The sequence below is a fragment of the Corythoichthys intestinalis genome, chromosome 15, assembly GCF_030265065.1.
Source record: "Corythoichthys intestinalis isolate RoL2023-P3 chromosome 15, ASM3026506v1, whole genome shotgun sequence".
NCBI lineage: Eukaryota > Metazoa > Chordata > Actinopteri > Syngnathiformes > Syngnathidae > Corythoichthys > Corythoichthys intestinalis.
This window is the reverse complement of record NC_080409.1, coordinates 33,286,062-33,304,409: the sequence shown is the minus strand read 5'-3', so window position 1 is coordinate 33,304,409 and position 18,348 is coordinate 33,286,062. Positions and strand designations below refer to the sequence as shown.

Below are 18,348 nucleotides of genomic sequence, written 5' to 3'. Positions count from 1 at the left end.
TAACGACGTGTTCCTAGCCGCTGACGATAGATTAGTCTCGATCCTGGTTCTGTTGGACCTGAGTGCAGTCTTTGACACAATCGACCATAATATCTTATTGCAGAGACTGGAATGTGACATAGGTATTAGAGCAGACCTCGGTCCGGTTCCGGACTCCCACGCCGTCTGTCCGGACTAATACAAGTTGCAACAACAAAAATTAATTTTTTTCAGCGGGTTTGCAGAGCGGAGGTGGGCAACAAACAAAAACCTTAGCGGTGACACGCGTGAGCCAGCCAATGGGAGTGAAGCATTTGAAAGTTATTTTTAGAACAGCATGTCTCAAACTCGCTTTCCAGACTCCGCGGAGTGACAGCCAAAAACTGAGCCGAATGAAGTTGGAGGAAGAGGCGAAAAGGTACGGCAAATGGCGTGCTCAAAACTACGCAAGAGTAATGCAGAAAACTGAGTGGTTAAGGAGGAGTAGACCAACACATTTTTGTTCATTTTACCTGGCGGCAGCACAAGACCGCTATGCCTCATCTGTTCAGAGACGGTGTTCTGCCAAAATCTGCTACATCGGCGAAACGTCCTACATTAGTCGAATTTGACACCCAAAGTATTACCGTGCGCGCTAAACTTGTTTTGTTTGGATGCATACAGGCAGAACGTACTAAAAATGCCTTAAGAAAATACTTAAATGCAGTTATACCAAATAAGGACGGTTTAAATACGCTACGCTTCAAAGCTAACACAAAAAAACAACATTGTTAAAAGTATGAGAGGGTAATACATGCAAAAAGTATTTTTGAGGGAATGAAAAGGTTCTAAAAAACTAAATAAAAACAAAAATAGTGAGTACTCGCCGCTTCTGACCGCTGTGCGCATGTGTGCGGATGCTTGCGCAAGCGCGCTGAGCATTGTGTAGACGTTTCGCTGCGTAGTAAGGAATGGCCGAACAACGGTAACAGGAAGCAGCAATTTGAAAAGGCACTATGAGACGAAGCACGCAGCTTATTCGCAAAGTTTCCCTATGAACTCTGCCATCCGTTCTCAAAAAATAGCGGGAATTAAGGGCTCAATATGATCGCTTTATTATTTATTACTAATTAATTATTATTAAATATTATTTATTACTTACTATAAATTTATTTTTTATATTTTATTTACACTTTTGAATGTTCTAATTATCAGCATGGTCGCGTAAAGATATGTTTGTATTTTTTGGGAAAAAAAGAAGCATTAAAAATATTTCCGGATTGTTGTAATTTTTTAATTTCGGACCCAGAGGATTTTTAATTCATGACCCCTGCATTAGAGGATCAGCCCTCTGCTGGTTTAAATCCAATTTATCTAATAGGTACCAGTTTGTCAATGTAAACCAGCAATCACCACCGTATTATAGAGTCAGTTATGGTGTGCCGCAAGGGTCGGTCCTCGGGCCCATCTTGTTTACGCTGTATATGCTTCCTTTAGGCAATATCATCAGAAAACATAGCATTAACTTTCATTGTTACGCTGACGACACACAACTGTATTTATCAATTAAACCTGAGCAGATCAGGCAAGTGGATAAACGAAGCACCTGCATCCGAGATATAAATACCTGGATGAGCACTAATTATCTTCTGCTTAACCCTGAAAAGACAGAAGTCCTTATAATAGGCCCAAAAAGTGTGAGAGACTCTTTAACTGCCCAGATAGTCACTGTGGACAATTTAAGTGTAGCCTCCAGCATCACAGTTAAAAACCTAGGAGTTCTATTTGACCCAGACTTATCATTTAAAGCTCATATTAAACAAACCTGCAGAACACCTGCGCAACATAGCCAAAATTAGAAATATTTTGTCTAAAAACGATGCAGAAAAATTAATTCACGCGTTCGTTACATCTAGATTGGATTACTGTAACTCCCTACGTGCAGCTTGTCCTAAAAGTTCTCTAAAAGGTCTTCAGCTAGTCCAGAACGCAGCAGCAAGACTTTTAACAGGAACTAATAGAAGAGAGCACATCGCCCCTGTGCTTCAGGCCCTTCCCTGGCTTCCAGTCGAATTTGGAATTAAATTTAAAATCTTCCTTCTTACATTTAAGACCATTAATGGTTTGGGGCCATCTTACCTCACCGATGCTCTGGTTCCATACCGCCCCAACAGAACACTCTGTTCTCAGAATGCATGTCTACTGGTAGTTCCCAGGGTTTCTAAAAGTACAGTAGGAGCTAGAGCCTTTAGCTACCAAGCTACTGTTTTATGGAATCTGCTTCCAGCTAGTATTAAAGAAGCCCCCCAGACAGTCTGTACATTTAAGATTAGACTAAAGACGTTCCTACTCGACAAAGCTTATGGTCAGGCTAGTTGAAATCGGACTAGACTCATAGTTCAGTCTAAGATGCACTAGAAGCTATAATGCTGGGGGAAGTACAGCCACTGAGTCCTATCTCCTTTTTCTCACTCTACCTACAGTACCACTTGTGTTACTTTATTTCTATTTTCTAATTTTAATATCTAGTTGACTAGTCTCTTCATCACTAGTCACCCGGTGTCCCCTTTCCCCTCTCCCCTCTGGGGAGAGGCTATTTTTCAGCCGCAGCCTCCTGACTATCCGGACCCCTGGCTGGATGGACGTCCTCGTTGCCCCCCCCCCCCCCCCGTCTCATCTGGCTAGATGGACCTCCTCTTGTTCCCTTACTCTATTGCATCTTTACAAACTGTAACTCCGTCTGCTGATTCCCATCAGCAGTCCTGGTGCATCTTGTCTATCCGTCCTGGGAGTGAATCTCTCCTGACTGTGGTTCTCCCAAAGGTTTCTCATTTTTTCCCCAAAGAGTTTTGGGAGTTTTTCCTTGCCGACATGGAGGGTCTAAGGATGGGGGATGCCCAGGACCTGAACTTTATTTAATTCATCTGCTGTTTCTGACTGTGTATCATATTGCCTCTGCAAAGCCCTTTGAGACAACCTTGTTGTGATAAAGGACTATAAAAAATAAAATAGAATTGAATTGAATAAGCCACTACTTTTTTTCCTTCCTTTTGAATCCTGCTTATTATAGTCCAGTGCGGCTTACTTGTTGATTTATTTGGGTTCATAGATAAAACTTTATTTGACAGTGGCGTCATAATTCTGTCATAAGACCGTCATAGTTATGACATGACAATATCACGGGTGTTAATGTATGCTTATGTCATTAAGTGTCATCCGGCAAATTATGTCACTAACTCTATATATGTCCAGCTCGGATCTTCTACATCCATTCAAAAGTGAGATAATTTGCCGGAAAACACTAGATGACATGTTATAAAAATTCATTAATGCTCATGACAGTGTCATGTCATAATAATGATTGTCTAATGACAGACTTATGGCACCACTGTCAAATAAAGTGTGACCAAATACCATAACTAGCAATTAAGGAAACAACTGGAACAGTAACTGAAGAAATAATTAGCACAGAACATTTAAACTTAAGTGCAATCACATTAATAAATGAATGGCTTCTGCTTTTTGAAATGTAAATAAACCAATCTATTGTGATAAAACACCAAAATTGCAATAACCGCATTAACCATCAAAGTGAAGTCTAACTGTAACTGCAGTCTTGAAACAAATCTGAATAAGAAAAAACATTGCAATACAATAATGCAAACTGGTTAAACTTGAGAGTAGCTGAGATCTGTCATGACAGAACATCGTTTCAATGATATCTGGCGCCATTTAGCGTCGGGAATGGGTATTATGTCTAGACCGCGAATATAAGACGACCCCCTCTTTTTCAGTCTTATTTCAATGCAAAAAACAACGTCTTATATTCGGGCCAATATGGTACTTCCTTCTAAAATAATATTTTGATGTAGCTTTCTGACTAACAGTACAGCTTTACTATTATAAATATCAGTATAAAATTTGTTGAAGGGTTATAAATATTGTATATATAAATCTATATATCTTATATATAAATATTACTAAACTTTTTCTTAATACAGAAATCAGGCAAAGTCCTGTTCAGTCAAAAAAAGTGCTACATATTAACATTTTTTTCTTCTGTTGGCAAAGTGCTGATATGCAATTGTGTCAATGACTCATTTTTTCTAAACAAACTAAACAACATTTGATTAAAAATTGAAAAATATTTGTCATGCTAAATTCTAAGTCAAACATGATATACCGTATTGGCCCGAATATAAGATGGCCCTGATATTAAGACGACCCCCTTTTTTTCAAGACTCAAGTTTGAAAAAAAAAAAAAAAAAAAAGACTTTTTGAACACCAAATTAATTTTTATACAGAAAATAATTACAGTACATCCGAAACAAATTATAACAATATATTTGAGGGAAAAAGCATGTTATTTTGCCTCCAAATCTTAATATCTGAACATTTAAATATGTAAACTAAAGTGCAATCGCATTCATAAATGAATGGCTTCTGGTTTTTGAAACGTAAATAAACCATTCTATTGTGATAAAACAACAAAATTGCAATAACGGCATTAACCATAAGGGGTCGCTTTGGCCTGAGGAGTCAAGTTCAGCATTCACTTCAATGATATCTGGCGCCATCTAGCGTCGTGAATGGGTATAACGTCTAGACCCCGAATATAAGACGACCAACACTTTTTCAGTCTTATTTCAATGCAAAAAAAACACCCGCTTATATTCAGGCCAATACGGTATTTATTATCATAATTAATTCACATATATTTATCTTAAACATTCTAGCACAAATTAAATTATTAATAAAAAGAATAATTAAACAATAAAACATTGATAGTTTTGAAACGTGTTATAGTTAGTATTCGACACTTATGGTGTCCGTGCGGAAACTACCACTGGACTTCAGTTCTGCTTAGCTTAGCTTGCGCTAATAATAACTTTGATGAGGAATAAAATTCAAAACAAAACCGAAACGGTACACAAGTGAACCTAACGGAACATGCAAAACCAAAACGGTTCAATACATCCACGTGACACGCACAAAGTGTTCAACAACCTGCTTAACTGTGCTAAATTACTTTATCCCGTTTTACGTTAGTCTTTTTATAGTGCAAATTACATTATACGAGACTAGATGATATGTGCCAAGCAAAGTCCATTTTGCAAATATTGCAGGTGCTTCTACGTGGAAGAACACCCGCAGTTAGTTTCCGACAATAATCGATAATGAAATTCGTTGGCAACAAATCAAATTCATTAATCGATTATTATCGATTCAATTGATTATTGGTGACATCTTACGATAAATATGTTCAAAAACCTGTCCCAGCTGTTCCATTGCAATGAATTGCATTGTATTTGTTTAAATTTTAAGACTGTGCCTTTTGGTAAGAGTCCACTTTTAAGTATTGCTAATAAATGGCTTATAATAACAAATACTTGTCATTTGGGCAGCGCTGGAGTTTTCATGTAAAGAGCCTATTATTTCAATAAGTGCTACCCATTAACTAGTACCAAGAGGATTATGGAGGAACAGAGGTGATCCTCACTTACCTCTCCTGTCCTGTTTTGTTGAAAGTGTCCCTTCGAGGGAACTATTTCACACGTATGATAAGTGTGGAGCTATCATTAGATACACCTTCAGATGGTGTAAAGGTGAGCTGGCCAACTATAGTCTACTATTCCAGATGAAATTACATAGCAGGTATGAAGGCACGCTCGAAGGCAGCTGGCACGGGTCGAAAAAGATGGTGGCCGGTACCAACCTGTCAGATCCAAGGAGACGGAAAACTCTGCTCGGGTCGCAGATCTCCTGCGTCACCTGTGGATGAAAACACCCCACATTTAAAACCTTTAAGTTGATAAATCTTTAAATACAATTAGAAAATATGAACTTGTTAAATTACAGTTTGGAAAATGTTTGAGGACGTTAATTTTGGAATTTTTTATTACTTCATGGTTTGAAATTTTGGGGACATGTGCTTGAGCACATTGATACAGCACTAAAATGATGTAATTTGTATCGGTAGAGTACTAAGAAATAATGTGCTGATCTTCGAGATTAGATTCCATCCGATGGTCGCTCTACGCAAAATGGGCGAAAGCTACACACATTGTCAAAAAAAAAAAAAGAAAAAAAAAAAGCACAGCTTTCCAACATGGCCACTGATTACGAATGCTGCCAAAGTAAGATGTTAAAAAAATGCAAAAAGTAATTCAATTGTTTTGCAAGCTGGAAGACGGTAGAGTCAAGTCCTATGGTGTTTTGAGCCTAGTAGAGATTTTATTCTCAAAGTACTATCCGGTTAGTGTTGTTCAATGTTCTGATGAAGCATATTTAACATTTTATGACACAGATATTGACATGAGCATCTGCAGATATTAGCATTATGAGAATGAGGGAAAACAGGGAAAGGTAGGCTCTCAAACTTGAGTGCACTGCTAGCATAAGTGATAAGCACTTGAGCTAAGCTAATGGTCCCCCCTTTTAAAAAAAACATGGTATCGGTCCAGTTTCGACCTATACCATACAGACGGTGGAACCTGTATTGGTAGCCGAAAATGGTAGCGCTCAACAACAATTTCAATACAGACTGGTTAAGCCAGGGGTCGGCAACCCAAAATGTGGAAAAAGCCATATTCGGAGCAAAAAAACAAAAACAAAACAAAAAAACTAGGGCTGTCAAAATTATCGCGTTAACGGGCGTTAATTAATTTTTAAAATTAATCACGTTAAAATACTTGACGCAATTAACGCAGATGCCCCGCTCAGACAGATTTAAATGACAGTACAGTGAAACGCTCACTTGTTGTGTTTTATGGAGTATTGCCGTCCTCTGCTGGCGCTTGGGTGCGACTGATTTTATAGGCTTCAGCGCCCATGAGTACTGTGTAAGTAATTATTGACTTCAACAATGGTGGGCTACTAGTTTCTTTTTTGATTGAAAATTTTACAAATTTTATTAAAACGAAAACATTAAGAGGGGTTTTAATATAGAATTTCTATAACTTGTACTAACATTTTTCTTTTAAGAACTACAAGTCTTTCTATCCATGGATCGCTTTAACAGAATGTTAATAATGTTAATGCCATCTTGTTGATTTATTGTTATAATAAACAAATACAGTCCTTATGTACCGTATGTTGAATGTATATATCCATCTTGTGTCTTATCTTTCCATTCCAACAATAATTTACAGAAAAATATGGCATATTTTATAGATGGTTTGAATTGCGATTAATTGCGATTAATTACGATTAATTTTTAAACTGTAATTAACTCGATTAAAAATTTTAATCGTTTGACAGCCCTAAAAAAAAAAACATATGTTTAGAGCCACAAAAAATTGAAAGTCTTATAAATAAGGCAGCACACTGTATGTATCTATATTAGCTATATGAGCAGACTATCAAAATGACTAATTTGGCTACAAATACTTCGATTGTCTCAAAAGCAGACAGTGCGCCTTATAATCCGATGTGCCTTGTATATGGCTCAGTATTGGTTAATCATGGCATGACATTCCATTTAGCTCAGCTCCATCTTGTAGATGCAAAACGCATCGCCAACCACTACAACTACTGCGCCTTACAATGCAGTGCGCCCTATACATGAAACCGGTTTTAAAATAGGGAATTCATTGATGGTGCACCCTAAACTCAGACACGCCTTATAGTGCGGAAAATATGCTAAATGTTTATTTTCCCAGCAGTGCATCTTTTAGAGCAGTTTTTTTCAACTGGTGTGCCAGTCAGGTGTGCCGCGAGAAATTGAAAATCCAATGTCGCAAATATATGGCGGAAAACACAGACAAGACTGAAAAAGCAGTTTCTGCTCTTGCACTCCTCTTTAAAAGAAACTGCTGTATTTTAAGCCAAAAGAACTATTGTGTTTGGTTAAACAATATGTCTATATGCTGCCATAGCAGATTTATGGCGCATGAAGCCCCTGAACTATTTTTAATTTGTCCGTTTTACCCTGGAAAACCCTGTTTACAGACGTCGCGCAACAGATTTTGTTTCAACCCAGCCATAAAAAGAAGGTATTTATTATTCGAAATGTCATTTTTATCTTAGAATCATTAATTGATGTCTAATATTTCGTTTAAAAAAAAAAAAAAAGACTTTAAAAAATTATTCACTCACATATCTTAAACTTTTAAACAAATTACGTCACAATGAAAAAAATGGCGTCTGTAAAAAAGTCACCGATATCTAACTCATAACTATCGCTTAACCGTATTTTTTTTGTCACTGTGGCATTTTCCCCGATATGATAGATAAATATTAGTTCCAAACAAAGACAATTTGAAAAATAACATTTAAAAGGTAAATATATGAAAAAGAAAATATCGACCACTCCTTGATGTCTGCGATTTCTGCATCGCGACCCTTGTTATATTACCATGTTTCACCCATAAAATCCCAGAAAAATCCACCTGAGCTTTTGGATCAAAACAAGGTAAGTACGTGATAATATCTCGTTAAAATCGTGGCGTCTTTAATTCTGCTCTCGTGTGCTCTCGCCTCCAATTAGGGTTTTACTGTTTAAATTTTTTTTTTATTTTTTAAAAAACGCCCTCCTGTTCAAAATTTTTCTTTCCCCAGAAAATTGAGATTTTAAGCTTCCCAATGAATGACAATTTTGACAGTTGGCCAAATTGGGGGTCTCAGAGCCGAACTTCAAGTCGCCTAAGTGTTTTCCGCTATATATATATATATATATATATATATATATATATATATATATATATATATATACACAGTGGGGAGAACAAGTATTTGATACACTGCCAATGGGTTTTTCCATTGGCAGTGTATCAAATACTTGCTCTCCCCACTGTATATATATATATTTTTTAACGTCGTCGGGCGGAGTTGCAGTAGGAAGGAAGGAAGGAGTAGGTAGAAAGTTCTCGGTCGTGTACAGATGAGCAAGGTATTGCTCTTGTCGCGTTCAATAACTGCTCGGATTTCTAGCCATCAGCGACCTTGCTGTCCGCGACAAGTGGACCCAAGCACGTCTACTGCACATTATTTGGTTAGACTCGTCATGTGTCGATATACTCGAAAGTGTCGTAGTTTATCTATATGTGATGACCCTCAATCCCCTCCCTGTGTTTTATTCCAACACATTGTTGAGGACAGCAAGGTGGTTAATGGCGAAAAATCCGAGCAGCTCTTGAACGCGACACGAGAAGTTATCCAACAGCGCCGAAGCAAGTTTAAACGTCATCTCCAAATGAAACACCCGTCGCTTCAAAACAAGTCAATGGACTATTTTGTTCGCTTTCGTGAAAACTTTTTTTGAGAAAAACTACAAAGGTTCAGGTTCAGCAATGACATAATCAAATCAATCAAAAGGCAAACATGGATCAGCATGGTATTCTTTTAGGTATGCCGTTTTGTTCAAATGAATGCTTTCTATACAAAAGTTTCAGCAACAAATTTGTCAAAAACCTCAAAATTGCTTTGCATTTTTGATTGTGTTAGGTGAAATGTATAATGTTGAATCGAATCACGGCAGATTTTTAAAATGAGCAAATTTCGTATCGTTGTCCTAAGAACTGACATCATTTCGTTATGAAATTGGTTAGCTAAACTTGTCAGGTGTCAACGCTACAAGACATTACTAAATACGAACAAAATACAGCAGTTAAGTGTGAGTGGGCCTTGGCGGAGATAACAGCTACATACACTTGTGCACACGTCTTTGTAAAGAGCTTGTTGACATGAAAGCTGGCCGGTTGACATGAGGCGGAACGGGCAGGCAGGTGACAACTGCTAGGTGTTAAGCGCTCGGCTCGGACCAGGCGGGAGATGTGATCCGGGTGTCGGGTGTTGACTGAGGCGGCCGGCGGAACCAACCTCCGGTGAGGAGCCCCTTGCCCGTGAAAAAAGCAAGCCAGACAAAAGCTGCTCACTGTTGCGAATATGATGGGGCATCAATTTTGCATGGCTGACATTTAAGGAAAAAAAAACAAACATCCAGATGGCGGCCAAGCGAGCGGCCGTATCGCTTTTCATCCAAACAAAACACTTCACCTCACGGCGATCTCTTGAACTTTTATTCTGTGAGCGAGTGCTGCTCGTGTTCAGGTTGATGCCAATGACAAGTTCATTACCCGTCACGCACGCAAGTCACCCGTTTCACCAGCAAGGCAGTGCAAAAACCACTCAAAAACGATAAAAGACAACACGTTACAAGTCTGAAAACAGAATTATCACTTAAAAACAGGTCAAAGATTATTACAGAAATTTTGATTTTTTTCCCAGTAATTCTGCAGCTGAAACACTTGAGACATTTGAACATAACATCATATCTTAACGATGATGTTGCTCAACGTTTCCATCCATTTGATTGCTTAACCAATCGATGTACTGTTTCACCCTTAGGAGCCAATTACATGGTGACCCTCCAGGCGATTTCATGTTTGAATTAATATGGTTCCATCTTGGTTCAGTATCCATTTGAATGATGTCGCAATTCCGCATGAAAACGATGTAGTATTCATGCCAGGCCTTAGGGGGCAGTGCAGTTTTACAAGGTGACAGCCAATGAAGCGTTTCCTTAAATATAACCTCCTCAGCCCGGAAGACAACATACCTGCCCACTCAAAGCAATGGCGTTCACGCATTTTTCTTTTGAAAACGAACATAAAATATATTTAAATTAGGGCTGTCAAACGATTAAAAATTTTAATCGAGGTAATTGCAGCTTAAAAATTAATTAATCGTAATTAATCGCAATTCAAACCATCTCTAAAATATGCCATTTTTTTCTGTAAATTATTGTTGGAATGGAAAGATAAGACACAAGACGGATATATACATTCAACATCCTGTACATAAGTACTGTATTTGTTATTGTAACAATAAATCAACAAGACGGCATTAACATTACTAACATTCTGTTAAAGCGATCCATGGATAGAAAGACTTGTAATTCTTAAAAGATAAATGTTAGCACAAGTTATAGAAATTTTATATTGAACCCCCTCTTGATGTTTTCGTTTTAATAAAGTTTGTAAAATTTTCAACTGTGGTGCTGAAACCCATAAAATCAGTCGCACCCAAACGCCAGCAGAGGGCGACAAAAAAACAAAAAACACAAGTAACAAGTGGAAATGACACTGTGCTGTCATTTTAATCTGAGCGGGGCATGTGCGTTAATTGCGTCAAATATTTTGACGGGATTAATTTTAAAAATTAATTAACGGCCGTTAACGCGATAATTTTGAAAGCCCTAATTTAAATTAAAGATATTATAAAAACAGTAAATTAAAGCCGACGTTTCACCATGTTTGCCGTTTTGAATGTTTAGTAGCAGCGACTGCCCATGCCCAAAGTGATGTGTCCGAGTGCTGTCGTTATCAGAGCGAGAGCGTTCCATTCAAAATTGCGGGGATTTCAACTGCAGGGATAATCGTTCCGCTTTGGAGGCTGGAATCAAAAGTTTGCGTTTTCGCCATCACCGTGTAAAGGCGAGGCCATTCACCAACACAATCATTGAGTCTTTGTGTCAGAGCGTCACTATGTAAACTAGAGATGTCCCGATCCGATATTTGGACCGGATTGGACGCCGATATGGGCAAAAAATGCGGATCGGTATCGGATCTGCCGACACGGAAAAATTCCGATCCGGACTTCCGATCCAGTTTTTTTTTTTTAAAGTCCCGTCCGGGATTTTCAGCTCACCGATTTACATAATCCATTCCAGTTTTTGCTTCGGTTTCCCTAAAATCCAGTCCGCATTTTACGGCACACCTTCAACACACTACATTTACATTACCGTCTCCCAATTTACCGAGAGACTTTATCGGTAAAAATGTCAGCTGTGTGGGATCATTTCACCGTAATGGGCAACAAAGACGAAGAGGCAGAGCAACATATGCCACAATAAAGTCTAGCGTGGTGGTAAAGCTGTAAGAAGTTTTAATACAACCAACCTAATCAAGCATTTTGCGAAATACCACCACAAACAATACAAGAAGTATGTAAACCGAAGACAAAAAGAAAGGTCCTACGCAACTAACACTGGCAGAAACTTTTGCTATGCGTGACAAACTGGCACTCGACAGTCCCAAAGCCCAGGAAATAACAAGAGTCATTGCCGAAGAATTCATTCTGGATGACGAGCCATTATCTCCCGTGAGTAAAGACGCATAATCCAACACTTAGAACTAGGGCTGTCCCAAACGACAAATTTTCTCCCGATTAGTCAGCCGACTATTTTTACGATTAGTCGACTAATCTAATAATTAAAAAAAAAAAAAAAAAAGTTTTTTCTTTTTTTTGTTTTCTAATTTAGCAATGACATTTTTGTTGACGCATATCAATTCACAAAAAACATATTGGAACACTTAAATTATTTATTAAAGTACAAATAAACACGTAAATAACAATAATAAATCACATATAAACAATGAGTTCAAATGCTGATAGAATTAACTAGTGTAGCATCCCGATTGAAAAGATGGTCTCTTAAACTGATGGTTTACAACTTTTATTCCATCCTTGATGTAATCACACTGTAAAAGCTACGGTGCACACAAATAAAACAACACAATTAGAACGAAATTAACGAAAACTTTTCACCTTTTTCCTTATATCAATGAATTGCTTATATGAATTGCCTTTACCTTAATTTATTACCTTATCATTGACAATCTCTCCCTTAAGTGCAATCACTGTATATACTGTATATATTTATGACCTTTTAACCTTATATAAATTTCTATACCATAAAATAAACCATAACATGAAATAAACCTTTCAGTTAGCATTAAGAACAATACTAATGGCACTTATAGGCCCATTGTCAATGAAACATTATTATTTAGTAAGGCGACAGCACCCTCTGGTGTACACAAAATGAAAAAAAAAAAAAAAAAATTACAAACTGGGTTACGGCGCTTGAGGTGTTTATTCACGGCCGATGTGCAGCCAAGCTTGGCATTGAAGAGACAGGACGGAAGAGTGTACGCTCCTTTGTTTCTTTGTTTTGTTTTGTTTTGTTTTGGACACTCTGGTGTGCTCTTTTGGCTTTGTGCAGCTTTCCCCGCTTGCATACAGAGCATCCGACATTCTGAACTTTCCGCGCATATATTTTTTTAACCTTTCATTAACCGTCAACGGGATGTTGTGCTCGTCGACGGATTTACGTCATCGATGACGTCGACTAGTTGGGACAGCTCTACTTAGAACCACGGTACAACATGCCCAGCCGTCATTACATCCTAGAGCGATTCGGCCGTGGAAGATTCGAGAACGATTCACAAACCTCCAAATTCCGATTATTGAAATATGTCCAGTAAAGCGGAACTAATACACAGCGCGGTCCGTTTCTCATTGCGTCCCGAGAGTAAGCATCATGCTTGTCATAGACCCGGGTAATGCCAATGCTGAACTCACGGCTTTAGCTCAACTCATGCCGCTGGATAAAAAACACAAGAATACCTGATTGCTGCTGACAGCCGCTACAAATTATGTCAACATCGTTTTACTGTAGATAATAGATATCATATGTATATAGAACTAGATGTAAAATGACAGAATCGACGTTAGCAATATTGAACTATTGAAAACTAGTTGCGTTAGTAAACAGCCGCCATCTTAAAGCAGGAGACTTCCCTAGTAGGCTGTTGTGAACCTTCCAAGTGAACCTAATTAACTTTTTATCTAAAATACTCCTAAATCGGCAAAATCATGACTTGAATCTATCTTCAAAACAGTTTTAAAACTTTCACATGTCGAAAGTAGACAGAAGGGAAATTATGGAATAACGGGAGCAATTTTAACTTTAACAGATGATTCGCAAAATTAAATGAATTGAATGTAGTTTAAAACTGCTGATACAGAATGGGGACTTGAGTATTTTATTTACTGTTTTAAAATTTTAACTTGATACTGAAATAGTCGTTTATTTAATCCAGAGAGGCTATACAATTTTTTGCAACTAATGCACGAAACATTAAAAGCATCTAATAATTTGGGGGGGTTTGTGGGATTTTCCACTGAGGTTGTTTGTGTGTTTTGCTTTTTTAAGACAGCTTACAATATTATTTGCACGTTTTACTGACTGACTATGCCATTTCTGTTTGTTATTTATAATGTTTTGTGTTTGTCACTGAATAAACAGGCCAGCTTCTTGTTACTAACCGTTGTGTGTTATTCAAACTCACCTAATTCAGCTGGCTAGTTGTTATCAAGAGTACTAAAACCTTTTCCAACATGAGTCTGACAACTAAGTAAGGAGGCTAAATAACTTTAAACTTTAACACATGCTCAGATAGGCCGGTATCTATATCGACCAGTATAGGTATCGGATCGGAAGTGCAAAACAATATCGGTATCGGATCCGAAGTGCAAAAACCTGGATCGGGACACCCCTAATGTAAACGGCTTCTTAGTTTTTACCTCGTTGGATTTGAAGCTCTTGCCCTGCATTCCGTGCTTCCAGAAGGCCAAAACGCTATCCTGGAGGCACACTAGAAGGACAAAAGGCGAAGCTTGCTGAATTAGTCAAACCCGGCTTAACAAAAAAGAAAAAAATAGCGAGAAGTCTTACCAACTGATCCGATACCAAAGTCAAAACTGAGTTCGGATGCCAGCTTCTTATTGGACTTCAATTTGCCTTGAAGGTTGACAATCTTCAAATTTTCTGTTGGGGAAACAGTTCATCAATTAACAATCAACGGAAGTCAATATATTGACAGATGAATGACAAAAGCGTGCACTTACGGTCCAAACACACCAATACGGTGTCTCTTTCTAGCTGGGTAACATGGATAGCATCCACCTGCTGATTACCTGGGAGAAACAATGAAACTGTGGTGAGAATTTTATATTGATTGATTTGAAACGCCATTCCAATAACAGTAAAGGAGCTTCAAATTGCAGCTTAAGGTTCCGCGATCTCACAATTTACTGTAGATTTTAACGCCTTCAACGGAATATAGTGCGTGGTAGAGTATTTCATTTTATCGATAGTTTTCATTCCAGCTGCGAGATGTCACTGTAAAATAGTCCCCTGGCACTTCTTGTTATGGAAAGAGAAGAAGACTGCGTTTTTTTGTTGTTGTTGTTTTTTTGTTTTTAAATGCTGTTGCCCTTCTTATAGGGGCCAGGAAGTGTCAGGCAAATTACAAATGACCACAACAGGAGTGCAAATTTATAATGGAAGAGGACTTACACCATAAGCAGGCTAGATAAACTAGTCCTTTTGTGACCATCTCCGCTCAGTAGTAGTACTTGTTTATGCATGTTGTTAGCCGCTAACATTTTCATCCAGTTAAGATTGTGGTATCTCTAACATATGCCGCTAACATTAGCCATTCGTAGCCATAGACGTCTAATCTAATAGCGTACCGCACAAATGCTATTTTTAGACCCTGACGTCGCCATCGTAACACGGAAAAGGGTCATTATAGACATGCCCTCGCATATAATCCATGTTATTTCTGCTTATTGTCACCAGTAATCTGTCAAAAAAGAACATGCCGAGTAAACACCGCTGCTATGGAACTCGTAGAAACGACTCTAGACATCACGACATATGAAGGATGTTTTCTTCATAGGTTTCCCTGAAACCAAAAACTCGGAGGAAAAATGTGAAGAATGGATCAACATGCACGGACATCTTAAAGACCAGTTTAACGGCAGCAAGGTGAAGCCATTTACATTTCATATGCAGTGAACATTTTGTTGGGGCCATGGTCCTACAGAGGACGAAGATGTAAGCCATTTTGATATTTTTACTTATTTTGTAGCGTGGCGTTTTGCCGTGCTGCTCCTGTCTAACAATGAATGACCTGAAAAAAACATTAAATGGTGGCTGACTGCCACTGTTACCTTTTCTGTTGTAAAAAAAACAACTTTAGTAAGAGGGAAGTGTAAATAAATTATAGAATTAAGATGTTATTAATGAAAAAATTTCTGTCACTGAGTAGCATTTGCGATCGCTACACAAAATAGCAATGTAAATTGCCCCCAAGAACAGTCAGACATGTACGACAACCAGAGGATATAATATATAAGAAAGACAGGGCATACGGTGGTAAAGGATAGATTGTGGAAACAGGAGAATGTCGTTGTCAGTGGTGTAAGGCAATGCACACAAGAAAAAGGTGTCGCTAAAAAAGCGACTGCTGGATCAGGTCGGCTCTTTTTCCCGTCTTTTTCAGCTCTCGACACTCAAGCTATCTCTAACTGAACATTTGTATGTTCTTCCACATCTTTACTAGTGAATATGGCACCAGGGGCATCATTTTCTGGCAGAATTGGTAGGTTTAGCTTAGTAAACATCTCGTTCGTACATTATTTCCAGGCATTAACAATTAGGGACAAATGGGATGTTGACCCGCCTAGCAACAATTGCTAAAGACATGAATATTAATGAGCAAAAGTTGCTTGCTTGCAGTACGCCATTGGACTGGGAGGGGCTGGCTGCAATCGAAGTCCAAATACAATCGCCATCAATGGCACTGAAACATGGTCATTCAATGCGAACCATCCCACTTGAAATGGATTTGATATGGAAATGGATCTGATAATTATCAAACACAAACGATGACATGGCTAACAATGCAGCCATTTTGTGACGTCACTTATACCCATGCACGCTGATAAGACTCGAGCACAGGTGCTTATGATAATGAATACTTATAACGACCCGAGTAGAGGTGGGACCACTGGAATACTCGCATTTGATTGGCTAAAATTGTACAAGCAATGAAAACATTTCTGCCTGCATGTCGGCCAGCCACTTACTGGAAATACTGACTTTTATTTACGTTTTCTCCACTATTACACATTAGAAAAGTGACATTCTGTGTTATTGTTAATTTATTATACACTGTTCTTTCTATTAGGATGTGTATAAAAAATGAGTGGTCTGTTCCTTTAAATCCAAACCAATAAACGATTGGAAAAAAAAAACCAAAATTACACAGCAATACTGTCTATCTACCAAATAAAACACCTACTGGTTCCTATCTCGGTGAACCATGAAGAGCAGGAGTTGAGATTGATGGTCTCGAAGCGCACCACCTGTCCGGGCTCAGCACCCTGGCTGATGGCCACGCAAAGCAGCGGGTACTCTTGCTCAGGCACCACCAGCATCTCGAACACTTTCAGCGGGCTGGGGAGCGGGAAGTCAAAGTGCTGCCGAGGGCGCAGGACCCGAGCGTTAAAGTTGATGGGTGTCGTAAGTGATTTAACCTGATGTGGGGACTCACCTTGATGAGCATAAACCTCTGCATGGGCTCATACCACTGAAGGAGGACAATGCCGGACTGCAGCGCACCGCACAAGTACTTGTGGCCTGTGTAGGGGTTCCTCACTGTAGATAAATAAATATTTGCTGAGAGTATTTTCGTAGATTCTCAAGTACGTATGCTGGAGTATTTTTCTCTCTTTTTACAGGGAAATCTCGCAAAACACACTGGAAGTGACTTGCGGTGCAACGGTTTGGGGTTCAAAGCCGAACTGTACGGTTCGACCTGTACGGTTCAATACGCCTTTATGAACCGCGCCTTTTCGGTTTTGCAATTCATGTATTCCGAACGCTTGTGGAATGAATTGATTGAGCTCTGTGTGCCTGTGTGTGACGTGAAGCACCGCTGTGGAGAAATTCCCGCCCCGCAAGTAAATGTCGGACCGCTGTCAAGCACCTGTGTAATAGAAGCAGAGTTACGCCCTCTCTCGCTTACGAGCGAAGTGAAAGTGAAACAAGAAAGAAAACAAATAGCTATGGCGAGTGGAGAGACCGAATTTTGAGGAAGCACCGGCTTCTTTCAAATCTGCGGTGTGGCAACATTTTGGTTTCCCCGTGGACTACAATGCGGATGGAGAGGAAATATTGAAGAAAAAAAATTGCAAGCATTGCTCAGCACTTGTTCCCCATGCTAATGGCAACACTTTTATAACATAATTCCGGCACCTCAGTCGGCATCACCCACAGATATCACTTTCTCAGGGTAGTACAACCCGGACATATTTCTCCAACAACGTAATCCCCGACATTTATAAAATGGCACGCAAAGCCATCGGAGATGATTTCGCTAAAGCACATAGTTTCGCCCTGGCCACTGATAGTTGGAAGTTGGACGTCCCATGCTACAGAGTGCTACTACCTAACTGTGACGGTCCACTATAATTCATACCTGTCAAATTGTACTTCTCGTCGTAATTTGTACAAGCGAGCACTCATTTTTAAATGTGTACGCCGTACGTTACGTTCAAAATCTGCACGTTCTTCGTGCATTACGTTTTTTTTTTTTTCCATCCGTTCGGATTTGGTCACCGTTTCTGCAACGAGACAATGCGTTGGTTGAATGACGCGAGAAAAATCAGAGACTCAGAGAGGGAAGCGTGTTTGTTGAGACGCTGTAGCAAACGCTAGGCTAGGTGGCTCCAATATTACCTGACTAAGCCGAC

At 38.9% G+C, this 18,348-nt stretch overlaps 1 protein-coding gene across 8 annotated transcripts in view; it reads right to left on the bottom strand.

Moving 5' to 3' along the window:
• The window catches only part of map4k5 (mitogen-activated protein kinase kinase kinase kinase 5), a 78,669-nt gene that overhangs the window by 4,690 nt on the left and 55,631 nt on the right, over positions 1-18,348 (bottom strand). For all 8 annotated transcript variants that reach the window (XM_057859074.1, XM_057859073.1, XM_057859076.1 and 5 more), the window contains 6 exons: positions 17,148-17,251; positions 16,896-17,073; positions 14,653-14,721; positions 14,480-14,572; positions 14,329-14,399; positions 5,675-5,730 (listed from right to left, as the gene is read on the bottom strand). In XM_057859074.1, coding sequence (XP_057715057.1) covers positions 5,675-5,730; positions 14,329-14,399; positions 14,480-14,572; positions 14,653-14,721; positions 16,896-17,073; positions 17,148-17,251 — 571 coding nt within the window. The remainder of the gene's footprint in view (positions 1-5,674; positions 5,731-14,328; positions 14,400-14,479; positions 14,573-14,652; positions 14,722-16,895; positions 17,074-17,147; positions 17,252-18,348) is intronic.